The following is a 20,353-nucleotide window of genomic DNA, read 5'->3' as shown; positions in this document are numbered from 1 at the left end:
CATCACCCTTGCACTCATACAGAACACCAGTGACTGTCTCTCTGCTGTCTCTAATATCATGTCCTTGCTCTATCTGAAACTAAATCTCTCTAAGACTGAACTACTACTGTTTCCACCATCTAACAGATCTGTCCCTGATATATCCATTGCAGTCTCAGACCTTACTATAACTTCTAGGCAGCATGCCCGCTGCCTCGGGGTCATATTTGACGCAGACCTTTCCTTCACCCCTCATATTGAATCACTCGCACGTTCATGTCACCTCCACCTCAAAAACATCTCCAGAATACGGCCTTTCCTTACCAGAGATACACTAAAGACACTTATTGTCTCTCTGATTCATTCTCGCCTTGACTACTGTAACTCCTTACTAATCGGTCTTCCCCTCACTAAACTCTCCCCTCTACAATCTATTCTGAATGCAGCGGCCAGGCTCATCTATTAGGCTAGACGCTACAGCGATGCCTCTAGTCTGTGCCAGTCACTACATTGGCTGCCTATTCATTATAGAATAAAATATAAAGTTATTACTCTCATCCACAAGGCTCTCCATAATGCCGCACCTCCCTACTTTTCTTCCCTCATCTCTGTCTACCGCCCAACCCGTGTTCTCCGCTCACTCAATGATCTAACACTTACATCCTTTATCATCAGAACCTCCCACGCTCGTATACAAGACTTCTCCTGAGCTTCACCACTTCTCTGGAATGCTCTACCCCGGACAATAAGATTAACTCCCAACTTCTACAGTTTCAAACGCAAACTAAAGACGCATCTTTTCAGACAAGCCTATCACAATTCCTAATGCACAAAATTGTCTGAACACTGTATAAGCAATGCCGCCCCTGCTACCTCTCGTGTCACCCCCTCTACCTCATAGATTGTAAGCTCTTTTGAGCAGGGCCCTCAGTCCCATTGTGTGAAATGACGTTCTTTGTTATGTATGTCCCATTGTGTGAAATGACGTTCTTTGTTATGTATCTGTCTGTATCTGAACCCTATAAATTGTACAGTGCTGCGGAATATGTTGGCGCTATATAAATAAAATGTATTATTATTATTATTATTAATAAATTAGTTCATTCTTTCATGCGTAATATAATAGATAGTAGGAAGTTGTCTATGAGTGTGCTATCTGTCAATGTGTGAGATGACAATGCTGTATAAATGTGTGGTGGGATATTGTCTATGTATGTGCACGGTGGGAGTGGGGATGCTATGTATCCTGGGGGGGGGGGTGTTATGTGTGTTTGGGGGGGGGGTGAACGCTGTGCTGTCTCTGTATGTAAGATTGAAATATAAAAATTGTGGTAAGATTAGTTTTACTATAGCACCCCAGCCCATGAGCCTTTAGCAACAATGTTTATAATGTGATACTAGGCCAGGTATATAGACAACCAATGTGTAGAGCAGAGTCACAATTAGAAACTTCTGGGCTCAATGTATAATATAGTGTTACATATTAAGGATGGGGTACATAATACTCACTATTGATATTAGCTCACTTGTATCCATCTTTGACCTAGACAACCGTTTGCCAAGTAGAGAAGCATTCTGACTTCCCAGTCACTGGACAGTGGCTAGTAACTACAGAAAGCAATGGAGAGAGAAGGACGGACATCTTTGATGCAGTAATGGTCTGCATTGGTCAGCATGCACAACCCGCGGCGTCCTTGAGCAGCTTTCCAGGTAGTTATATAATAATTTCTTTAAAGTCGCCTTATTTTCTACCTTAGTTTGTGCAACATTTGCTGTAGTATGTGGAACATTTCTGTTGAATAGGACAATGTTTCCTGGATCCTTTCAAACAAAATACCTCTTGTTGAAAAATGTCCCAACCATATAACCTACAGTAGTGATCAGTTATAAATGGTAACAAAATAAGGTTTCTTTTGGAGCCTATGTAATTTATGTCAGATTAGATGGACAGACTAACCCAGGGAGAGCCCATTAAAAGGCAATGGTTTTTGTTGGGGAACATAGGACCCAACAGATGATGTTCATCATGTGATGGATACTGCTTCAATGTAAAGAAGGGAGTAAAACTTTTCGAGGTGACCTCACCCTCTTTTGTTGAAGCCAAACCGCTTTTGTCTGCATGTCACACCTCTTGTTGTGCTGCATACATACAATCTGCTAGTCATGTCCCTTTTCTCAAAACATGATTGGCACGTATTGTGCTCATTTTGGATATAAAATAACCAGGAGCATTCTGCCAGGCCTGAGAGAGTTACCAATTCTTCTCGGACTCTGTGAGGTCATCCCTTTTATGGGATCCTCCTGAACGTTCTGGTAGTGTAGGCAATTATAACTATTACCCCAGTAGTGCCTTACACAGTATCATGCATTCCAATTGCCTTTACAAAGTTCCCCCACAACATAATGCCCTCTTAGTATCCACACAAAGTACAGTTGCCCCATACACAGTATAATGACCACCTCAATGCCCCACACATAATATACTGGTCTCCTCAGTGCTCCCACACTCAGTATAATGGCTACCTCAGTGCCTCCTCACACAGTATATTGGTTTCCTTAGTACCCCCACACACAGTATAATGGCTTCTTCAGTACTACACAACCATTATAATGGCATTCTCAGTGCTCCCACACACAGTGATGTGCAAGAAGGTACTGGTGAGCTGCATTCATTACTCACATCTCTGCTTCCTCTTTGCTCTGCGACTTTCTGTAACATTAGCACTCAGTAGCCAGAGCAGAAAGGGAGTGAGGAGTAGAGAGAGCGGTGAGTAATGAATCCGTTCACTGCTCACTTCTTGGGGTGCCTGAAATGATAATGAGCACCTCCAATAGTACTGATGGAAGGTCTCTGCACTTGTAGAGTAAGGATGGCAGACGTTCATCTTTACTGGGTGAAGGGACAGTGTTCTGAGCGGCAATGTATTACCCCAGGGACTGTGGGGTATAGCGCCTAAGGTACATGTGCAACAGGTTGAGAACCACTGGTATAGAGCATGTTTTGTTTTGTTTTGTTTTTGTTTTGTTTTTTTTGGGGGGGGAATTTGTGATATCTGGTGCAATGTTTAAATTTTTACGAAATTACTGGCAGATTACAGTTCATTTTATTTGCTTATTGACTGTGATAATTTTATGCCAGCTCCTCTCCCATAATACTAGTCTATGGACGAGTACTGTCAGGAGGGGCGTGGAGAGTAGTGCTCAAAGCTCAGTGTCATGGCTGGGTGGTAAGGAACGTCCCCTCTGAGAGTATAGCTCTATAATATCAGGAGAGGCGTTCCTCACAGACTGTCAGAAACGCCCTTCTGGCACTGAAGAGCTACAGTACTGGTACCAGCACTGATAGTTCTTCACCTGGGGAACAGAACGGGAAAGCTGAATAGTGCAGTAACGGTATATAATACCGCAGGTGCCCGAGGACCTGAAAGGTCTTCTTTAATTGAACATTTTCTCTAGAGTTGAATGTTGAATTTAATGTTACATTATTTGCTGATATACCTTGTATACCCTGAGAAATACGTATTAGTCTTTGCCTATATGTAACATTATGTGTATATGTACTGCATGTTTTGAATGTGCAGTGTCTCTGCTATTAGTAATCTGGTGACTGTGTAATAAAAGCTGTTTTTCACATATATAGCAAGAAGTAACTGCTGTGGATTCCTGCTATTTTGTTGGGGGACACCCCTAATAAAAGCTGGTGTGTACGTATATAGCAACAAGTAACTGTTCTGTATCCCTGTTTTCCACCGTCCGTGGAAAGCTCCACTCCTCTCCCTGCAGTGTATAGCTCTGAGAAGAACTGTTGTTGTTCATCGGTTTTTCCTGCCTATCTGAAGCTAATGTCTATCTAGCTCTCAGCAGATATGTTTCTCTCCCTATCTCTGACCGCAAAAATGGCGAATATGGCGGCAGCCGTTCTTATAAATGGGAGGTCACATGTTTTGGCAGCCAATGGGTTTTTTCAATTGTTATGTATTTTGTGTCTTTTAAGGTATCGAAACATTTAAAGGTAAAATACTACATTGTCGAGAATACAAAAGGCCCATTGGGTTTGATGGAAAACAAATATTAATAATTGGAATTGGAAATACTGGAGTTGATATTGCGACTGAGCTATGCACAAATGCCTCACAGGTATATTTCACTGCAATATAACAAGGTGGAGGTCCTCCTGGTCTACTATAAAGGTAGAGTTTAGCACTGGAAATAGACAGGACATGTTAATTGCTTTAAGCCTGATTTTCTTCAAGTCTGGTGGCGCACAGAGAATATAGGGTGCAAGACATCATACTATTAAAGGTGGATGCTCCAAAAACTAAGCAGGAAATGATATGTAGTTGTCATATATGTCCTTCTCACTGGTGACCACAGTTTTCCCCAGTCCCAACATTCTCATTTTGCATACCAACCTTTTATGTGGTACAGTATCAAAAGCCTTTGAAAAGTCCAGATACACCACGTCTACTGCATCACCCATGTCCAGATATACCACGTCTACTGCATTATCCATGTCCAGATACACCACGTCTACTGCATCACCCATGTCCAGATATACCACGTCTACTGCATTATCCATGTCCAGATACACCACGTCTACTGCATCACCCATGTCCAGATACACCACGTCTACTGCATCACCCATGTCCAGATACACCACGTCTACTGCATTACCCATGTCTAGATACACCAGGTCCACTGCATTACCCATGTCCAGATACACCAGGTCCACTGCATTACCCATGTCCAGATACACCAGGTCCACTGCATTACCCATGTCCAGGTACACCACGTCCACTGCATTACCCATGTCCAGGTACACCACGTCCACTGCATTACCCATGTCCAGTCTTGAACAGACCTCCTCATAGAAGCTGATCAGATTAGTCAGTGATATTCTTTATAAAATTGGGCACATAGCAACCACAATATTAGATGTGATATACCTCCTCACAGTATACTTCAATGGCTATGTATTCAGGTGATGGATTGAGCAGATGAGTTCTGTATATATCTTGTGCATACACAAGATGCCTTATTCTAGGATTCATGTTCTGGTGCTGTGACTTGTATGTATTCTGCACTGCACTGTTGTCTTTCTGTTACTGACTGTAGTATGTGACCAGATCTGATGGTGTATTGCCTATATTCTGTACTGTGACCACAGAGCTGCATCTCTTCCTATGGTAGGCTTGGTTCTCCCCATCAACTACACCAAGGCCAAGGTTCTAGCTCCACTCCAACTTCCTATCTGGACTATATGTCTTCCCCGAAGAAGACTCACCACTTACCATGCCTTGTTATGTAGGTTATTTGATTCCCCCTTATGGTAACTGCAGATAACACCTCCTGCAAGTAGTTTGGATTATCTATGGTATAAGGAGCACATTTAGGATTACGCGTTTAACACTGCACTATTACTGTATCCATAGATTATATATCAGCTGACATATCTATATTTCACTTAGTCCATGAATTATTGTTCACAGGTTTATCTCAGCTCTAGACAAGGAGTATGGGTATTTCAACGGCTTGGAAACGGAGGACTTCCTTTTGATTTAGGATTCATACGTCGTTACTACAACTGGATCAACAAGATGATGCCACCGGCTGTGTCTCGATGGATGCTAAAGAAATACATGAACAACCAATTTAACCATGAGTTGTACAATATAGAACCTGAGGGGTAAATTAAATGCCATCATATAATGTTCTATAACGTGACTGAATATATAGATTGTGTTTATGTGTAAGACAGATGCGATGACCCGGGGCACAGCAGTTTGGAGATGGTGCAGTCAAGAGTAGGCCCAATATGGCAATCTTGCTGGTCACTGTGACTTTTAAGTACAAATTCAAATACATGTCCAAAGGCAACACAGCAGCAGGTTGCACACATATGGCACTTCACACACATGGACAGGAGTAATTGTTGCTCTTCACCCCTTCCACAATCTACTGATTTTTACACTGTGATAATTTGGGGCACCCCTGTGACCTTGTCCTACTTCCCAATCACTATTTGGGAAGGGGTTAAAGACCAGAGTGTTGATAAAACTGCCATTAGTAACCTATACATGTTAATGTTTAGACAGCTATTTTCATACCGAATCTGAAATTTTTTATCCATAATAATATAATTTTTTTTCAATCATAGAATTGTATGGAGGGAGCCTTTGGTCAATGAGGAACTTCCAAGCCGTATTTTGTCGGGATTAATAATAATCAAGCCGAAAGTGACAAAGTTCACTGAGACATCAGTCCACTTTGAAGATGGTTCGATTGTAGACAATCTCGATGTTGTTATACTTGCCACAGGCTATGACTACAGTTTCCCTTTTCTGGATGAATCAGTTGTTAAAAAGGATGACGACAAAGGGTCTTTTTACAAAAAAATAATCCCCCTGGGAATTGAAAAGCCCACGATAGCATTTATTGCATTTATCCTTCCAGTTGGGCCTATTATGGTGGTCGCTGAACTTCAGTCTCGATGGGCCACAAGACTTTTTAAGGGTAAGAAATTGTTAAACCATATACAAGGTAATACCATAAAAAAGGAAGGAAGTTCTAGATGGTGTGAGCCAATGTCAAGTTAACTACTTCTTTTATTAATTAATTATTATTATTATTATTATTATTATTTTGTTTATTTATATAGTACCATTAATTCCATGGTGCTTTACATTTGGGGGTTACATACAGTACACAAAATATACAGGTAGATATAAAACTAACGGTGACCGACTGGCACAGTGGGGTAGAGGGCTTACAATCTATAATCTACAATCTAAAAATTATTTTATTTTCAGGATTACACAAACTTCCAGACCCTGAAGAGATAAAAAAAGAAATGCTAAAGGACGAACAGCTGAGAAAGAAATGGTGAGTTAAAAGGCAACATTTTAATATGTATTTGTAAAAACTGTTCATTGTGAATATAGATACTGTAAGTGAACCTTTATGGTGTTACACTACCATACTGCAGCCTGTAGCTGTCACGGTTGTGTAGATGCCCGACAACCGTGGTACTGAATGGTGCTTGCACTACTAGGGAAACGGGGTAGGTGCGCTGTCTCTAGCGCTACAACGGCTAACTAGGCCCTGCCTGAAGGTGTTGGTCAGCTGTTCCCGGCAAAGACTGAAGCCAGCAGTCAGCCTAATACAGACCCCGGAACAACCTGATAGATTGATGACAATAACACACACCTGAGCTCGCATCCACCGAGACACAAAGTAAGCTCAAGTAGACACTGAGGCCAAGACCCAACCACTATCCCAACAGCTCAGTGGCCAAGAGAATCAACCAAAGAACCACAGGACACTGGCTCAAATTCCCAGACGAACACCACTCCAAAACACAGCCATTTTATAAATAACTCAGATCCTGACAGTAGCTCTCCATTTCCTACCACAAATTCTTCTTAAAGTGTAAGTGCTTTTTGCTGTTGCGTAGGGGAGTGTTTGGTGAACATTATTGTAATATATTTCATTAGCCCGTTTTCCTTCCTTTTAGTAAAAAGCAGGCTCTAAATTTTCCCTAGCATATACTGCCATTATGTACAGATGTGACAGATGTTAAAGGGGAAAAGGTCCCTTCAAATAACTATATCCCCGGCTTTATACCACCTAGAAAAGGGCTCAATAAAATCATCAAAAATTCTAGATTGTTTAGTATGGGCAATCTCCGTTTCTTAGAAAGGTTGATACCCAGATGCTGAGTTCTTATGAAAAATCAAAGATATGCCAAGTCTTTGAACAGCAATGGTTTTTGCAGCTGCTCTCTATCTAGGTATTAGATGGATGTTTTGAATGACCTCTATGTTAACCCCAAATTCCCCATATTTGTAAACCTGACAAGCTTTGTATAAGCTTGTACAAGCTGTAGAATTCTATTGACATAATAGCTCTGAAAGCATATGATTAATTCATTTTACTTTTCTTGTCTTTTTTATATATATATAAAATAAGGTTTGCAACGTCTGAAAATAATTTTCGTCAAGTTGATTACATTACATACTTGGATGATATTGCCTCAGATATCGGAGTGAAGCTAGACATATGGAAGTTGTTCCTAACAGACCCAGTTTTGGCTTGGAAGGTGTTTTTTGGACCTTGCAATTCTTATCAATTCCGCCTGACTGGTCCAGGTAAATGGGATGGAGCAAGAGAAGCAATTTTGACTCAATGGGATCGCATTGAAAAGCCGCTGAGAACAAGAGGGATGAAGCAAACTTCTAAATCTTCTTTATTATCTTTTATACCTTGGATATTTTGCCTTGGGATTGTGTTTGTAGCTATCACCTTAAGAATTTAAAGATAGCACATTTTTCTGCATGATATCTTCATATACAGTACTTTCCATTTTATTTCATTGATGTAAATAGCAATATCTACATTTACAACTTTCACTTTCTTGCTTATTTTTGGTTATTTATGTATAGCATTAGTGGTTCACTTAAATATCTCAATATTGATATACTATATATGTGATGGTTTTGTCTCTCATCAGAAGTACATCAGTATCTAATACATGCATCTAGATACATATTATAATCTATATTAATCTACTACATTTATATTAAATATAGCACACATTGAATAAATCAATAAAATAAAAATTAAATAAATATAATTTTATAATATGTTTATGTTATATGTTATGTTATATTCAATATATGTTATGTAAAAGTACACTAAACACATGACATCATATGAATATATATGTGTGGTACAGTTGTTAACCATAGTGCCGCTTTTCTAATAGGCTTGACAAAATGTAATGTCTTCAACTGAGCAACTTTTTCTTTGTTGGTGTTCTTGTAAGAAGTACATTATTATTACCCCCCAATGAAGCAGTGTGGAAAGCTAGGGGGCAGTAGTCAGTGACGGCTGTACTCAGCAATTTTACACCTACGATTCACCACAGGAAACGTGTTAGGAACCTAGAGTAATAATAATGGACAGTTAGTCCCGGGCAACCAAAATCCCCCGCACACTGAGGCAGAACAGCACTGAGCATCCAACACCCTCTAAACTGGAGTGGAACCAGGCCCCAGAGGTCTGATGGTGGAGTTGGACTTGATAAATTCTGGGACCCAGAACTGTAGCTGCCCAGAGAGCGTTGCACACTCAGTACACCCCAAGTTGCAGTGGAACCAGAAAACCTAAAACTACTAGCCTAAGTGGGTGAAGAAACAGGAGAATCTGGTCGACAGGGTTGAGTGCAGTACAGATGATCACCTGGGGATGGCAGAATCACCGCAGAAAAGTCGTACAGGCCGAGTCGGTACACAGAAGGTCACGCAGAATCCAGGGGTATTCAGGACATAGTCTTTAGGCAAGCCGGAGTCATCCACTGGAGGTCACGAGGTATCCAAATCACAGGTCCCAGGAGGAGACCGGAATGCCCACAGACTATTGCAGAGGTTCTGGCCCTCCTCCTCCAGGGACAGGAAGCGCCCGACCCAGCGCAGAAGACAGAGCGGGCTGGCAGCCCCCGCGTAGCGCAACGGAGGCTCCGACCCAGCGTCTAACAAAATGCTAATGCAGGATTGAGGACTCAGGAGATAGTTATAATTGGTTTTGCTGCAGGTGAGCAACAAACAGAAAACTTCCACAGAAAATGGAGGCACAATCTTGGACACCACTGAGACTTACACTTCTCTTATTCTGTTACAATCAACATTTTTACCAGTACATATAATTTGTATTTGAAAACTTTATTGAATGGCCAATAAACAGACGTAATACAAAAGAGAGAATATTTATGTAACCAGTGACATGCAGTTGAAGCCTAGATAGATGTATTTTATTTATTTATGCTAACTTAGAGGCCTAAAGGGAGTCCAACACCACCAAAGTCGGTGCACCGGCGCAGCGCTCATCTGCAAATACATGAATTATTATCTTCTCCACAGCATGAATGCACTTTGACACAAAAAAATATATTTGCTATGGCACAAACTGGGCCTACAAGAGCATATAAAGGAGCAAAACTTCAGCTCTTATACCATTCAATCCCATTGATGCCTGGTAACACAATTGAATTGTATAAAATCCTTCTATATAGTTTTGTTTAAATCCACAATTAAAATAAGTTTCCGCCTTGTAGACTTGTTTCGGATAAAGATCCTAGTTGTGATGACTCATTTACAATAGCATATAAGTGGTTAAAAGCTATTTTGATGGTGGTTGTCTGCTGTAATGTCCATATTCCTTTTACTATACAGTGCTCCTGATCCTAATGTGTTCTCCATGGAAATTCTGATTATTTTAATAGCATGATTTAATAATAAAATGACTTCAATTGGGTGAAGCACAACATGCCATAGTTTGGCGGCCATTTGCAAATTGGCGGTGACATCAACTATCTCAGGATATAGAAACCAGGACAGATGGAATCAGCCATTGAGCAAGCTACATGTTACTGCATAACCTGAGGTTTACATACAGTATAGAGTTCTGTACCTATAACCAAAACTATCATTGAATTGTTACTGGTTGAGGTTGAGATCCGTATTGTCATTGATCGCACAAGATGATCATCAATACTGTATCCTATATAAATGCAATTACAAGAAAATAGGTACAATTTATTTACTTAGAAGTGCTGGTTAATATTGTAACTTTTATATGAGAATAGCTAAGAGCAATTCTATTTATTACATTCATTAATATAATATTAGGTTCTATCTGCAGATAAGTAAGGTAAGCTCTAAGACTTCTGCACCAAATAAGAGGTGGGAAAACTCTAGGAATAGATTAAGCTATATTACCAGAAAGGGATTTTTGTTTTTGGGCAATGCGTATTTGTTAGAACCCCCACCCCTATTAAACTGTTCATACCGTGTCCTTTGAACTTCCAGAGGTTAACTTGAATCCAGGGACCTCTGATTATTTATTTTTTTAATAGGCCGTTATCTGCTGGAGTAACTGCAGCAGGTAGCAGCCCTATTTACTTACAGATCCTCGTTCCTCGCTCCTTCTCACGGCCGCGCACGGCGAACCTCACAAACACTACTATCATTATACTAGGGGGTCTATTTAGACACCAGAGTATAATGATTGGAGGCCTAGGGGAGTTGAGTGAACATAAGCACTGGTACTTACCTCTCCTGGGCTCCAGAAGGCTTCGGGACTACTTGGTGACATCCCAGACATCACATGGTTGGGGCTTGCATACTTATGTTTCGCGACGCAAGCCCGGCTCACGTGACATCCTGTACATCATTGAAGATGGCCATCCTCAGTGGGGAGTGCACCAGAGCGAAGGAGAGGTAAGTAACAGTGTTTTTTATGTTAGTATTCTCCCCTGGGTCTCCGATTATTATAGTCTGGGTTCTGAAAAGACCCTAGAGTATAATAATTATTCATGGATGGACCACAATGGGGCATAATACTGTGTGAAGGAGTCACTATGTGACATAATACTGTGTGCAGGGTTCACTATGTGACATAATACTGTGTGCAGGGTCCACTATGGGGCATAATACTGTGTGCAGGAATATATATATATATATGTATCTGTGTGTGTGTGTGTGTGGGCCATGTCAAATGTTTGCCTTGGGTCCACGCCAATCCTAGTTACGACAGTGTGAGGACCCAGTAACAAGTGTTTAACTTCCCCGCAGCTGCACAACAATAGAGTGTTACACAGTTCCAGCTAAAATTATTGGACTTTATGTAATGAATGAACATGTTGGGTCCTCAAATTCTCCATTTTATTCTCTAAGGCCAGGACCCAATGTTGTGAAAATGCTGTGATTTAGTCACGTGTATTACAGTACCTTCAAAGTGGATGGGATTCTGACTAATCCCAGCCACGCACTGCAAAAAATATCCACAACAGAAACGCAATTTTTAAAAAAATACTGCGTTTTGGTAAAACACAGCATGACAATTATACCTACGGAAATGCTCGTGTTTTCTATATAGGTTTAATAGAAGCAGAAAGTTTACAGAGGAAAACTCTGCAGCGGTCTTTTGCAGTGCTTTTCAGCTGTGCACACTACGGAAACTCAACGTTTATTGTTGCAGATTTTGCTGCAGTATTCTGAGCCAGGAGTTTATTCACAGTAGGGAAACGTTTAAGAGCTTCCTTTATATATTTCCTTTTCAAGCTACTACTGACTTTAGCTCAAAAAACCGCAGAAAAGATTTTACAATAGGGACATTGTTGACAGCACATTGTTTTGTCCAAGTACCAATAAAACTTAACTGTTCAAAATTAGTACATAGCAATGGCTACAAAAACTGCCAAGATACAGCAAGCTCCGAGAATTTTGGTAATGAACGAGAAACCTGATTCATTTTTATTCACAATTCGAGTCTTAGTTGGCTTAAGAACTCGATCTTGAGTGGTCAAGATGAACTTCCTGGCAGGGCTCCACTTTCCTGGGCCAACCAATCGATAATGCAATGGTGTACAAGGACCAAAGAGGAGTGCCAGGGCAAGTACTGGATCCGAAAAAAACAACGAAAAAATCTTGGGTTTAACACCAATGTCAGATGCCAGTTCATCCAGGTATTCAACAAAATCCACTTGTAAATGGTTTTCCCTCGCTGTTCCAAATCTGGTATTTTAAAGATGAAAAAGAAACAAGTGTGAATAAATACATAATAAAATCTCTTAGTATCTGCCAAATTCTTAAAAAATAAGTAAATAAATATAAATATTGAATAAGGCTTAGCTTTATTCACTTCAAGACTTATTTAAGGGCTCTTGATAAATTTCACATATTTGTTTTTATTCTTAATTTGTTAAGCAACTTTTTGAATAGTCTTCATTAATTGTTTGCTATACTTTTGTTGCTGTAGAGTCTGAGTAGTTTCTTGTGTAAGCCGATGGCTGGTCAGGTAATGGAGGGGGTGTACATCTCACCTGGACTACTAAGGTGGGTGAGATTAGAAAACTCCAGATGGAATGTTTGTTCTCAGCAGACAACTTTTGTCTACTAAGCAGTTTGGTAAATGCTCAGTATTGGGCTGGGTTTTTAGGATTGGCAGGTAGGTTGGTAGTGAGACCTGTCATTCCACCCCCCTCCAGTCCACACTTTGGGGATGATCCGGCAGCGTCTCAGCTGCAGAGAGTCTGCTTGTCAAGGAGGCCTAAGAAGTTGCTCCAGCAGCAGACTTTGGGCAGAGCTTGGCTGGAGAGCGAACAGAGAGGTCATATTTTTGGAGCTGTGTCCTGAATGATTCTACTGGCTTTTGGATTTCTGTTATTCTAGGTGAGGTAACCTATTCTATGTTTAGTTAGAGCCTAGCCAGGCAGGGATTTATTTTTGTATTGTTTCCTTTTGTTGCTGTACTACCTTTTTGAGTGAAAATAAAACTCTACCTTTGTTTTGGACTAAAGAAACTGGACTTGTGTGTCTATGTTACCCCACCTAGCAACCCCAGACCCTGACACTTGCAACAGAGGGGGCTCCCTGCAGGAAGCCAAAGGAAGGTAAAAAAAATTAAAAAAAAACAAAACACAACACTCACCCTGGTGAGTGTTAATTGCAAGAGATAATGGAAAAAATTTAGAATTTCTACATTTTTGAGTTGGTTTAAAATTTACCACTGAGATTAATTATTACATACCTTTTTATGAAGATTTTATTTTTCTTTGCAATATCATCCATCCGGATATCTATTAGAGGATATGGGCATAGTCCTAAAGTGAAAGCATAACATGTAAATATGGTAAAATATAAGTACTAGAGATGAGCGAGTAGTATTCGATCAAATACCTCCCCTGCATAGTTATTGGTGTAAAAAAGCGTCAAGGGAGGTGCTTTGAATTTTTACAGCATTTTTTTTTTTTAATGTAGATTGTGAACCCCACATAGAGCTCACAATGTAATCACTATGTCTTTGGAATATGGGATGGAAATCCACGCAAACACGGGGAGAACATACAAACTCCTTGCAGATGCTTTTTGCCCTTGGTGGGATTTGAACACCAGGACTCCGGCGCTGCAAGGCTGCAGTGCTAACCACTGAACCACTGTGTGGCCCCTGAATTTTTGCTGCGATTACCGCGTGGTATTCGGACGATTACACCAATTACTATGCAGGTGAGGTATTCGATCGATTAGTACTCGCTCATCTCTAATAAGTACACTTGTAAGAGTCTAGAAGTACACTTTATGGGACAAATTGTATCCCCATTTAATATTCTATAAAATGTAATTGGAAGCAAAATAAAAAGAAAAATCCAGAATGGGATGGAATTGAATTGAAGAAAAAAACACTGATTTATTTGATTGCTCATACAATATATTGCCAAAATTCGGTATTGCAGTCCACTGTATACACCCTGCCTGCTAGTAACATCCCATAAAGTGCCTACGTTATCTATACCCTATTAATCATGCAATTCCTTTATACCTTTGAAAACTCTGGTGAGTCAGCGTCCTTGTAGTTCCGAAGTTGGCATTATGGGTCCAAGAGGTTGAATAAGGCCCATAATACCCAGTGTTGGCTTTTCTAGAGTGGGAGGAATAATATTTTTGTATAAGCTGACTTTGTGCTTTTCCATTTTCACGACTGATTCATCCAAGAATGGAAAAGAAAAGGAATATCCTGTTGCAAATATGGCAACATCAATGTTGTCCTCAATAGATCCATCCTCAAACTTTGCACCAGTTTCAGTGAAGTCTAATACACATGGTTTTACCACTATAAATCCACAAGTTATACAGCTAGGCAATTCATCATTGAGCAAGGGCTCTTTAAATTGTGTCCTGCAAATAAAAGAAACAATAGGAAAAGATAGAATTGAGCTTACCACTAGCGAAAATGCAGATTTTGTTATATTGTGAAAAATATGCATTCTCAAATTGATGAACACACAGGCACACAACTTGATATAGTCCACCCACTGCAACTCTTTATATCCTTCAATAGGCTCTGCTACACTGATTCTGGTAGGAATTTTTTTCTTCAGCCCCAACCAGCCTGAGCAATCAGTGCTATTCATTTCAGGTGGACAGTCCCATGCTGGAGCAGAGTTTATGACCGCCCACATGACAGTAGAGAACGTAATTAGAATATTGGATGAAGAAATTAAAGGGGTATTCCCATAACTCTTGTTCTGCAGCCTGCAGGGCTTTGTGCTCTCTTCACTTCCTAGATTTCTCGGTACATTGGTTGGGTTTCACTTACTCTGCTATCTGCTATGTTTGCAGTCAGTAATGAGGGATTGGTTGTAAATGCATTACCACAGTATGACGCTGATGTGGAAACTGATGTAGCAGAGCTGGATTTGAGTCAGCTTGCATTACATACAGAGGTAACAGATTTCTTATCTCAGCCCTTCAGGTCGCTTCAGGTCGCCTCATGGGAGGTGCAGCGCTGAGTGCCTATATTTCATCTGTCAGATAAAGATAATATACTGTATAGTACGTTAATTAAAAAAGTGTATTGTCCTTTAGTATACAATGATAATGTACAATATATAGTCACCTTCTGATATTTTAGTTATGATAAGCATTAGTTAGAATTTGGGGCATTTATAAAATCTGCACCAGACTTGAAGGGTATGCAGAAAAAGTATATTAAAAGAACACATTGAAATCTAGTGGTTTTCCAAAGCTACATAGTACAGTGGTTGATAAATATACTGTACCGATCGACAGGTTGAAGGCCATAGTTAGCATGGGAAAACCACAAGTTCATCCTTGACTCAGTGAGACTTGACACCATTGACATAGGGAGGGTATTTCTCTTGAAAGTCTCAAAACGAGTATCAAAACAGATATCCCATGGGTATCCATAGTCCCAGACGCGGCTCATAACCCATGCTCCTCTCCTAGTGCTGAGAAACACCTATAGACAAGAAAATTAAAAGGCATGTTTCATAGGATGACATACTATCAGTAGTTGAACACACAGGGATATGGGGAGAGGACCTAGTAACCTAATGAGCTGATTGTTAGGCCCTATGTACATGACTGTTGTCTTGTGCAGGTCCATGGAGAATCGAACAGACGTCATCCGTGTACAGTCCATGTATTCAATAGAATGGATGGACCATGGCTCCAAATTTTGCAGCTTAGTTCTATGGCCCCCACACTGATCCATGGTGTGTATGTCACCATAAAATTGAATAGGTCCATATGCCATCCATTATTATGGATCCATAATAATGGATGGCACACAGACTAAAATTACAGTTATGTGCATAGGGTCTTAAAGATATAAAAATAATAGAAATAGAATGTTATCACCTATTTCCTTGTATGTGTATGGGACCTATTTCACCTATTGATTAAATTATTGACAATATAATGGCTCAGAATTATTTTGCCTACATTTTGCCTATATTCTTCTGGATGGAAGGTACAAATATTTTCACAGATGGTAACAGATTATATTATTAAATTCTCAATAATCTCTCATTTCACTTACCTGAGATGCGGTACGACTGAGCTCGACAGCAATATCAGCTGCAGAATTTCCCATTCCAACAATAACAATTCGTTTGCCTTTGAAGGCATCAGCATTCTTATATTCACGGCTATGAAAGTACTGCCCTCAAAACTGTGTAATGCCTGTAAAAAAATCATAATATGACTTCATTTTGACATATATGAATATTACTTTGTAATAAGTTTCTGGTATACCGTAGACTGAGCAGGCATAACATTAGACCCATCGATAGGTAACGCTAACTTACAGTGGAGCCTTTCAAAGGGATAGATATCAAGTCAACAGTCAACGATGGAAGTAGGAAAATGGCAAAGTATATAAGTATCTGAGCAACTGTGACAAGGATGATGGCTAGGCAACATCTCCAAAATGGCCAATTGGGTCAGAACATCTCCAAAATGGCAGGTCTCGTTACTGGTGTACATGTCAAGGAAGGACAAGCTGTGACCCAGTGACAAAATAAAAAGTAAATACTGACTATGATAGAAGGTCTTGTAGGCTGTTTTGGGGCTGCAGAACCACAGACCAGTCAGTGTGCTAATGGGGACCCTTGGTCCAACACTGAAAGCACCTGCAAAGAGCAATTTAGTATGGGAACTGATCCTTGAAGTAATGGAAGAACGTGACTTTATCCAATATTTTATACCATGGTGATGGAGGGATGCATGTGTATCATTTACCTGTGTAAAAGATGGCAATAGTATCCATTTTGGCAAGATGGCCAAGGCAGTGACACGCTCTAGGCAACATTCCCTAAAGGCAATCCATTCATGGACACCAAAGTCCAATTCATGGACACCTTCTCAGGTCTTGTGGAGTCCATGCCAGAACAAGTCAGAACTGCTTTGACAACATAAAGGGAACTATAAAATATTAGGCAGGTGGTTTTAATATCAGGGCTGATGAAATAAAGTACTTTTAATGTAATAAAAGAGATTGCCAATATGCTGTTACAGCAGGGGTATTGCTGAAGTAATGATTCTTGTTCATATTGTATCATTCATGCTTGATTGTTTGACTTTCATACAGTGTGTTTCATATCTTGTGCAATGCTGGTGCATAGACATTGATAACGTGTGAAGGGCTCTTTAAGTAGTTTTCTCCCATAATTCTCTGTTTCTGTTACTCCTCCCTTCTTGTTGCATCTTCTTCCTGGATATGTGTTATTCAGTCTGTAACCACTGAGCAACCATCTTGTAGAACTGAGAAAGGAATTGTGTTTTGACCGTATGGCATATCATCTCTCAAGGTAAAGACAAATAAACTACCTGAAGCAACTCCATTGCATCTCTCCACATGCAACCTGGGAACGCAGGGAATGAAATGTCAGCGCGTTCTGCTATCTGCCATTAGCTTACATACAGGAATTACAATCTCACATCTTCAGAGATTTCTCTAACATGCATCTGTGGCAGAATAGTCAAAACACAACTTTCTAGTTAAAACAAGCTATATCTGCAGCTCCTGCAGGATCTACAGACAGCCTGCAAGCAAGCACAGTGAGAATACAGCATAATCTGCAGCACGCCACACAGCCTGCAGGTGAGCTCAAAGCTGTCCTCCATCTTGAGCACATGTTCTCCTCACCACAGTGAAATAAGGGGCAGCGCCATCTTTATTGACATTTTCCACACAAAGGTACCATGTCCACAAGGAGCTATGTGGATTCCCCTGTCACTGCATCTGGGACAGTGCATCCTGCTATCAGGGACTCAGATGTGCAGGAAACAGACTCCATGTTTCAGGATGTACAAATTGAGCGATTAAAACGTGTCAGTAAACCCACGCAAAAGATTAGAGAGAACTTTGAAATAACTAAAGAAGAGTTCTGTGATAATCTTGATGAATTATGGCGAAGAACTGAACACTATATAGCAGCGCTCTCACGCCATGACAGTGACGCAGCAAAATTGGTCACCACACTAAACCGCTTATCTGCCGCCTATGAACGCCATCAGCGACTGTCTGCAAAATACGTCACATTCCTGAGTAACGCTGATTTTGATGATGCTATAGCAGAGCTAACTGAGAGGGAGAACCTATTCCAAACGAAAGATGCCGCAGTGAAAAACGCCAGAGATAAGGCAGAACTCCGCATCGCACACCTACAAGAAGTAAGGTCCCATCGGTCTACTTCATCCAAACATACGCTGTCATCCTCCAGATCCTCTCGTTCCAGAAGGTCAGCATTACACGATAAGCTTATTGAGATCCGTGCTGACGCAGAGGAGGCCAGTGTCAGACGGTCTTTTGCTGAGAAGGAAGCAGAAATGGCGCAAAGGCAAGCAGAGGCAAAAGCTGAAATGGCGAAGAAGGAAGCAGAAATGGCGCAAAGGCAAGCAGAGGCAAAAGCTGAAATGGCGAAGAAGGAAGCAGAAATGGCGCAAAGGCAAGCAGAGGCAAAAGCTGAAATGGCGAAGAAGGAAGCAGAGACAGAAGCTCAACTAAAAATTCTCCAAATGGAAAGGGAGGAAGCAGCTGCCTTAGCCAAGCTAAAAGTTCTTGAACAAGCATTAGATCAAGACGCCGACCTAGACTGCTCCATCCCTGCAGAAGAGGAAGACCCAGCTGACCGCACTGCCAATTATGTGCTGAAGCAATCATCTCCTGCACCGCCTGCTAAGTTACATGCACCAGCACCACTCCAAACCGACTACATGGCTGTACCTGTGAAGCATCAGATGATGCCACCTATCCAGAGCAAGGTAATTTCCAGCATCACACATGCAGATCCTCCAGAAACTAAACCACAGCTCAACCCTTATGCTACATCATTTCACCCCGATTCATCTCGGCCCCATATGCCAGAGAATTTATACGTCCCAGGGATATCACAAGTTAATCTGGTGACACAAGGTGGGAGATCAGACATGTCGGACTTTGCCAGATATATGATACGCAGGGAGCTGATAAACAATAGTCTCTCAAAGTTCGATGACCATGCTGAGAATTATAGAGCCTGGAAATCCACCTTTGAAGCAGTGATCAGTGATCTTAACCTCACTGCCAAAGAAAAACTTGACTTGCTTGTTAACTGGTTAGGCCCAGATTCTGCAGAACGTATAAAGACATTGAGAGCAGTTCATGCGGGCCACTCAGAGGAAGGTCTTGCTGCGGCATGGGAGAGACTTGAACAGACTTATGGCAGTTCTGAAGCTATAGAAAGTGCCTTATTTAAGAGACTTCATATGTTCCCAAAAATCACCAACAAGGACAGCCGCAAGCTTCAAGATCTGAGCGACCTACTAAAGGAATTAGAGTTAGCCAAAATGGACCCACGTCTGTCAGGTCTGAGTTACCTTGACACATCTCATGGTGTTAATCCAGTGGTATCCAAACTACCATATGGCATGCAAGAAAAATGGGCCGACCTAGGTTCCAGATACAAAAGAGACCACAATGTGTCCTTCCCTCCTTTCTCTTATTTTTCCAGATTTATCAGTGACCAAGCTCGGAAAAAGAATGATCCCAGCTTTGACTTCACAGAATCCTCTCTACCAGCTTCATCATCATGTTCAAGGTATGAAACAAGCAAACGTAGAGACTTAAGGGGAACAGTATCTGTTAGGAAGACAGACGTCCCAATCGCTGCACTCTGCACCACCAAACAGGACACTCCTGTCCTTAAAGATAAAGACCCTAATAGTACGTGCCCTATCCACAAAAGGCCTCATCCCCTGAAAGAGTGTAGAGGACTTAGGGCAAAGACTTTGCAAGAACGCAGAGACATGCTCAAGGAGCTAGGAGTGTGTTACAAGTGTTGTGCTTCTTCAAAACATTTTGCTAAGGACTGTAAGGCTGTCATCAAGTGTACTGAATGCAGTAGCGACAAACATGTCGCAGCCATGCATCCTACTTCTTCATCTGACAACTCACATCCTCAAGCAGCATCTAAAGCCGTCACTGCGCATGGCGGGGAGCCATCGGCTCAAGTTTCAGCTACTACCACTGTCTC

At 41.0% G+C, this 20,353-nt stretch overlaps 1 protein-coding gene and 1 pseudogene across 1 annotated transcript in view; one reads left to right on the top strand and one right to left on the bottom strand.

Annotated features, from left to right (window-relative positions):
• LOC142217859 (dimethylaniline monooxygenase [N-oxide-forming] 2-like) overlaps positions 1-8,293 on the top strand; it is a 52,786-nt gene extending 44,493 nt beyond the window's left edge. The window contains exons 6-9 of the mRNA XM_075286180.1: positions 5,469-5,665; positions 6,137-6,492; positions 6,789-6,861; positions 7,948-8,293. Coding sequence (XP_075142281.1) covers positions 5,469-5,665; positions 6,137-6,492; positions 6,789-6,861; positions 7,948-8,293 — 972 coding nt within the window. The remainder of the gene's footprint in view (positions 1-5,468; positions 5,666-6,136; positions 6,493-6,788; positions 6,862-7,947) is intronic.
• A 3,912-nt stretch (positions 8,294-12,205) lies between these two features.
• LOC142218584 (dimethylaniline monooxygenase [N-oxide-forming] 2-like) overlaps positions 12,206-20,353 on the bottom strand; it is a 45,477-nt pseudogene continuing 37,329 nt past the window's right edge.

This window comes from Leptodactylus fuscus, chromosome 9 (genome assembly GCF_031893055.1).
Source record: "Leptodactylus fuscus isolate aLepFus1 chromosome 9, aLepFus1.hap2, whole genome shotgun sequence".
Lineage (NCBI taxonomy): Eukaryota > Metazoa > Chordata > Amphibia > Anura > Leptodactylidae > Leptodactylus > Leptodactylus fuscus.
The sequence above is the reverse complement of the archived record's forward strand: the minus strand, read 5'-3'. Positions and strand labels throughout refer to the sequence as shown.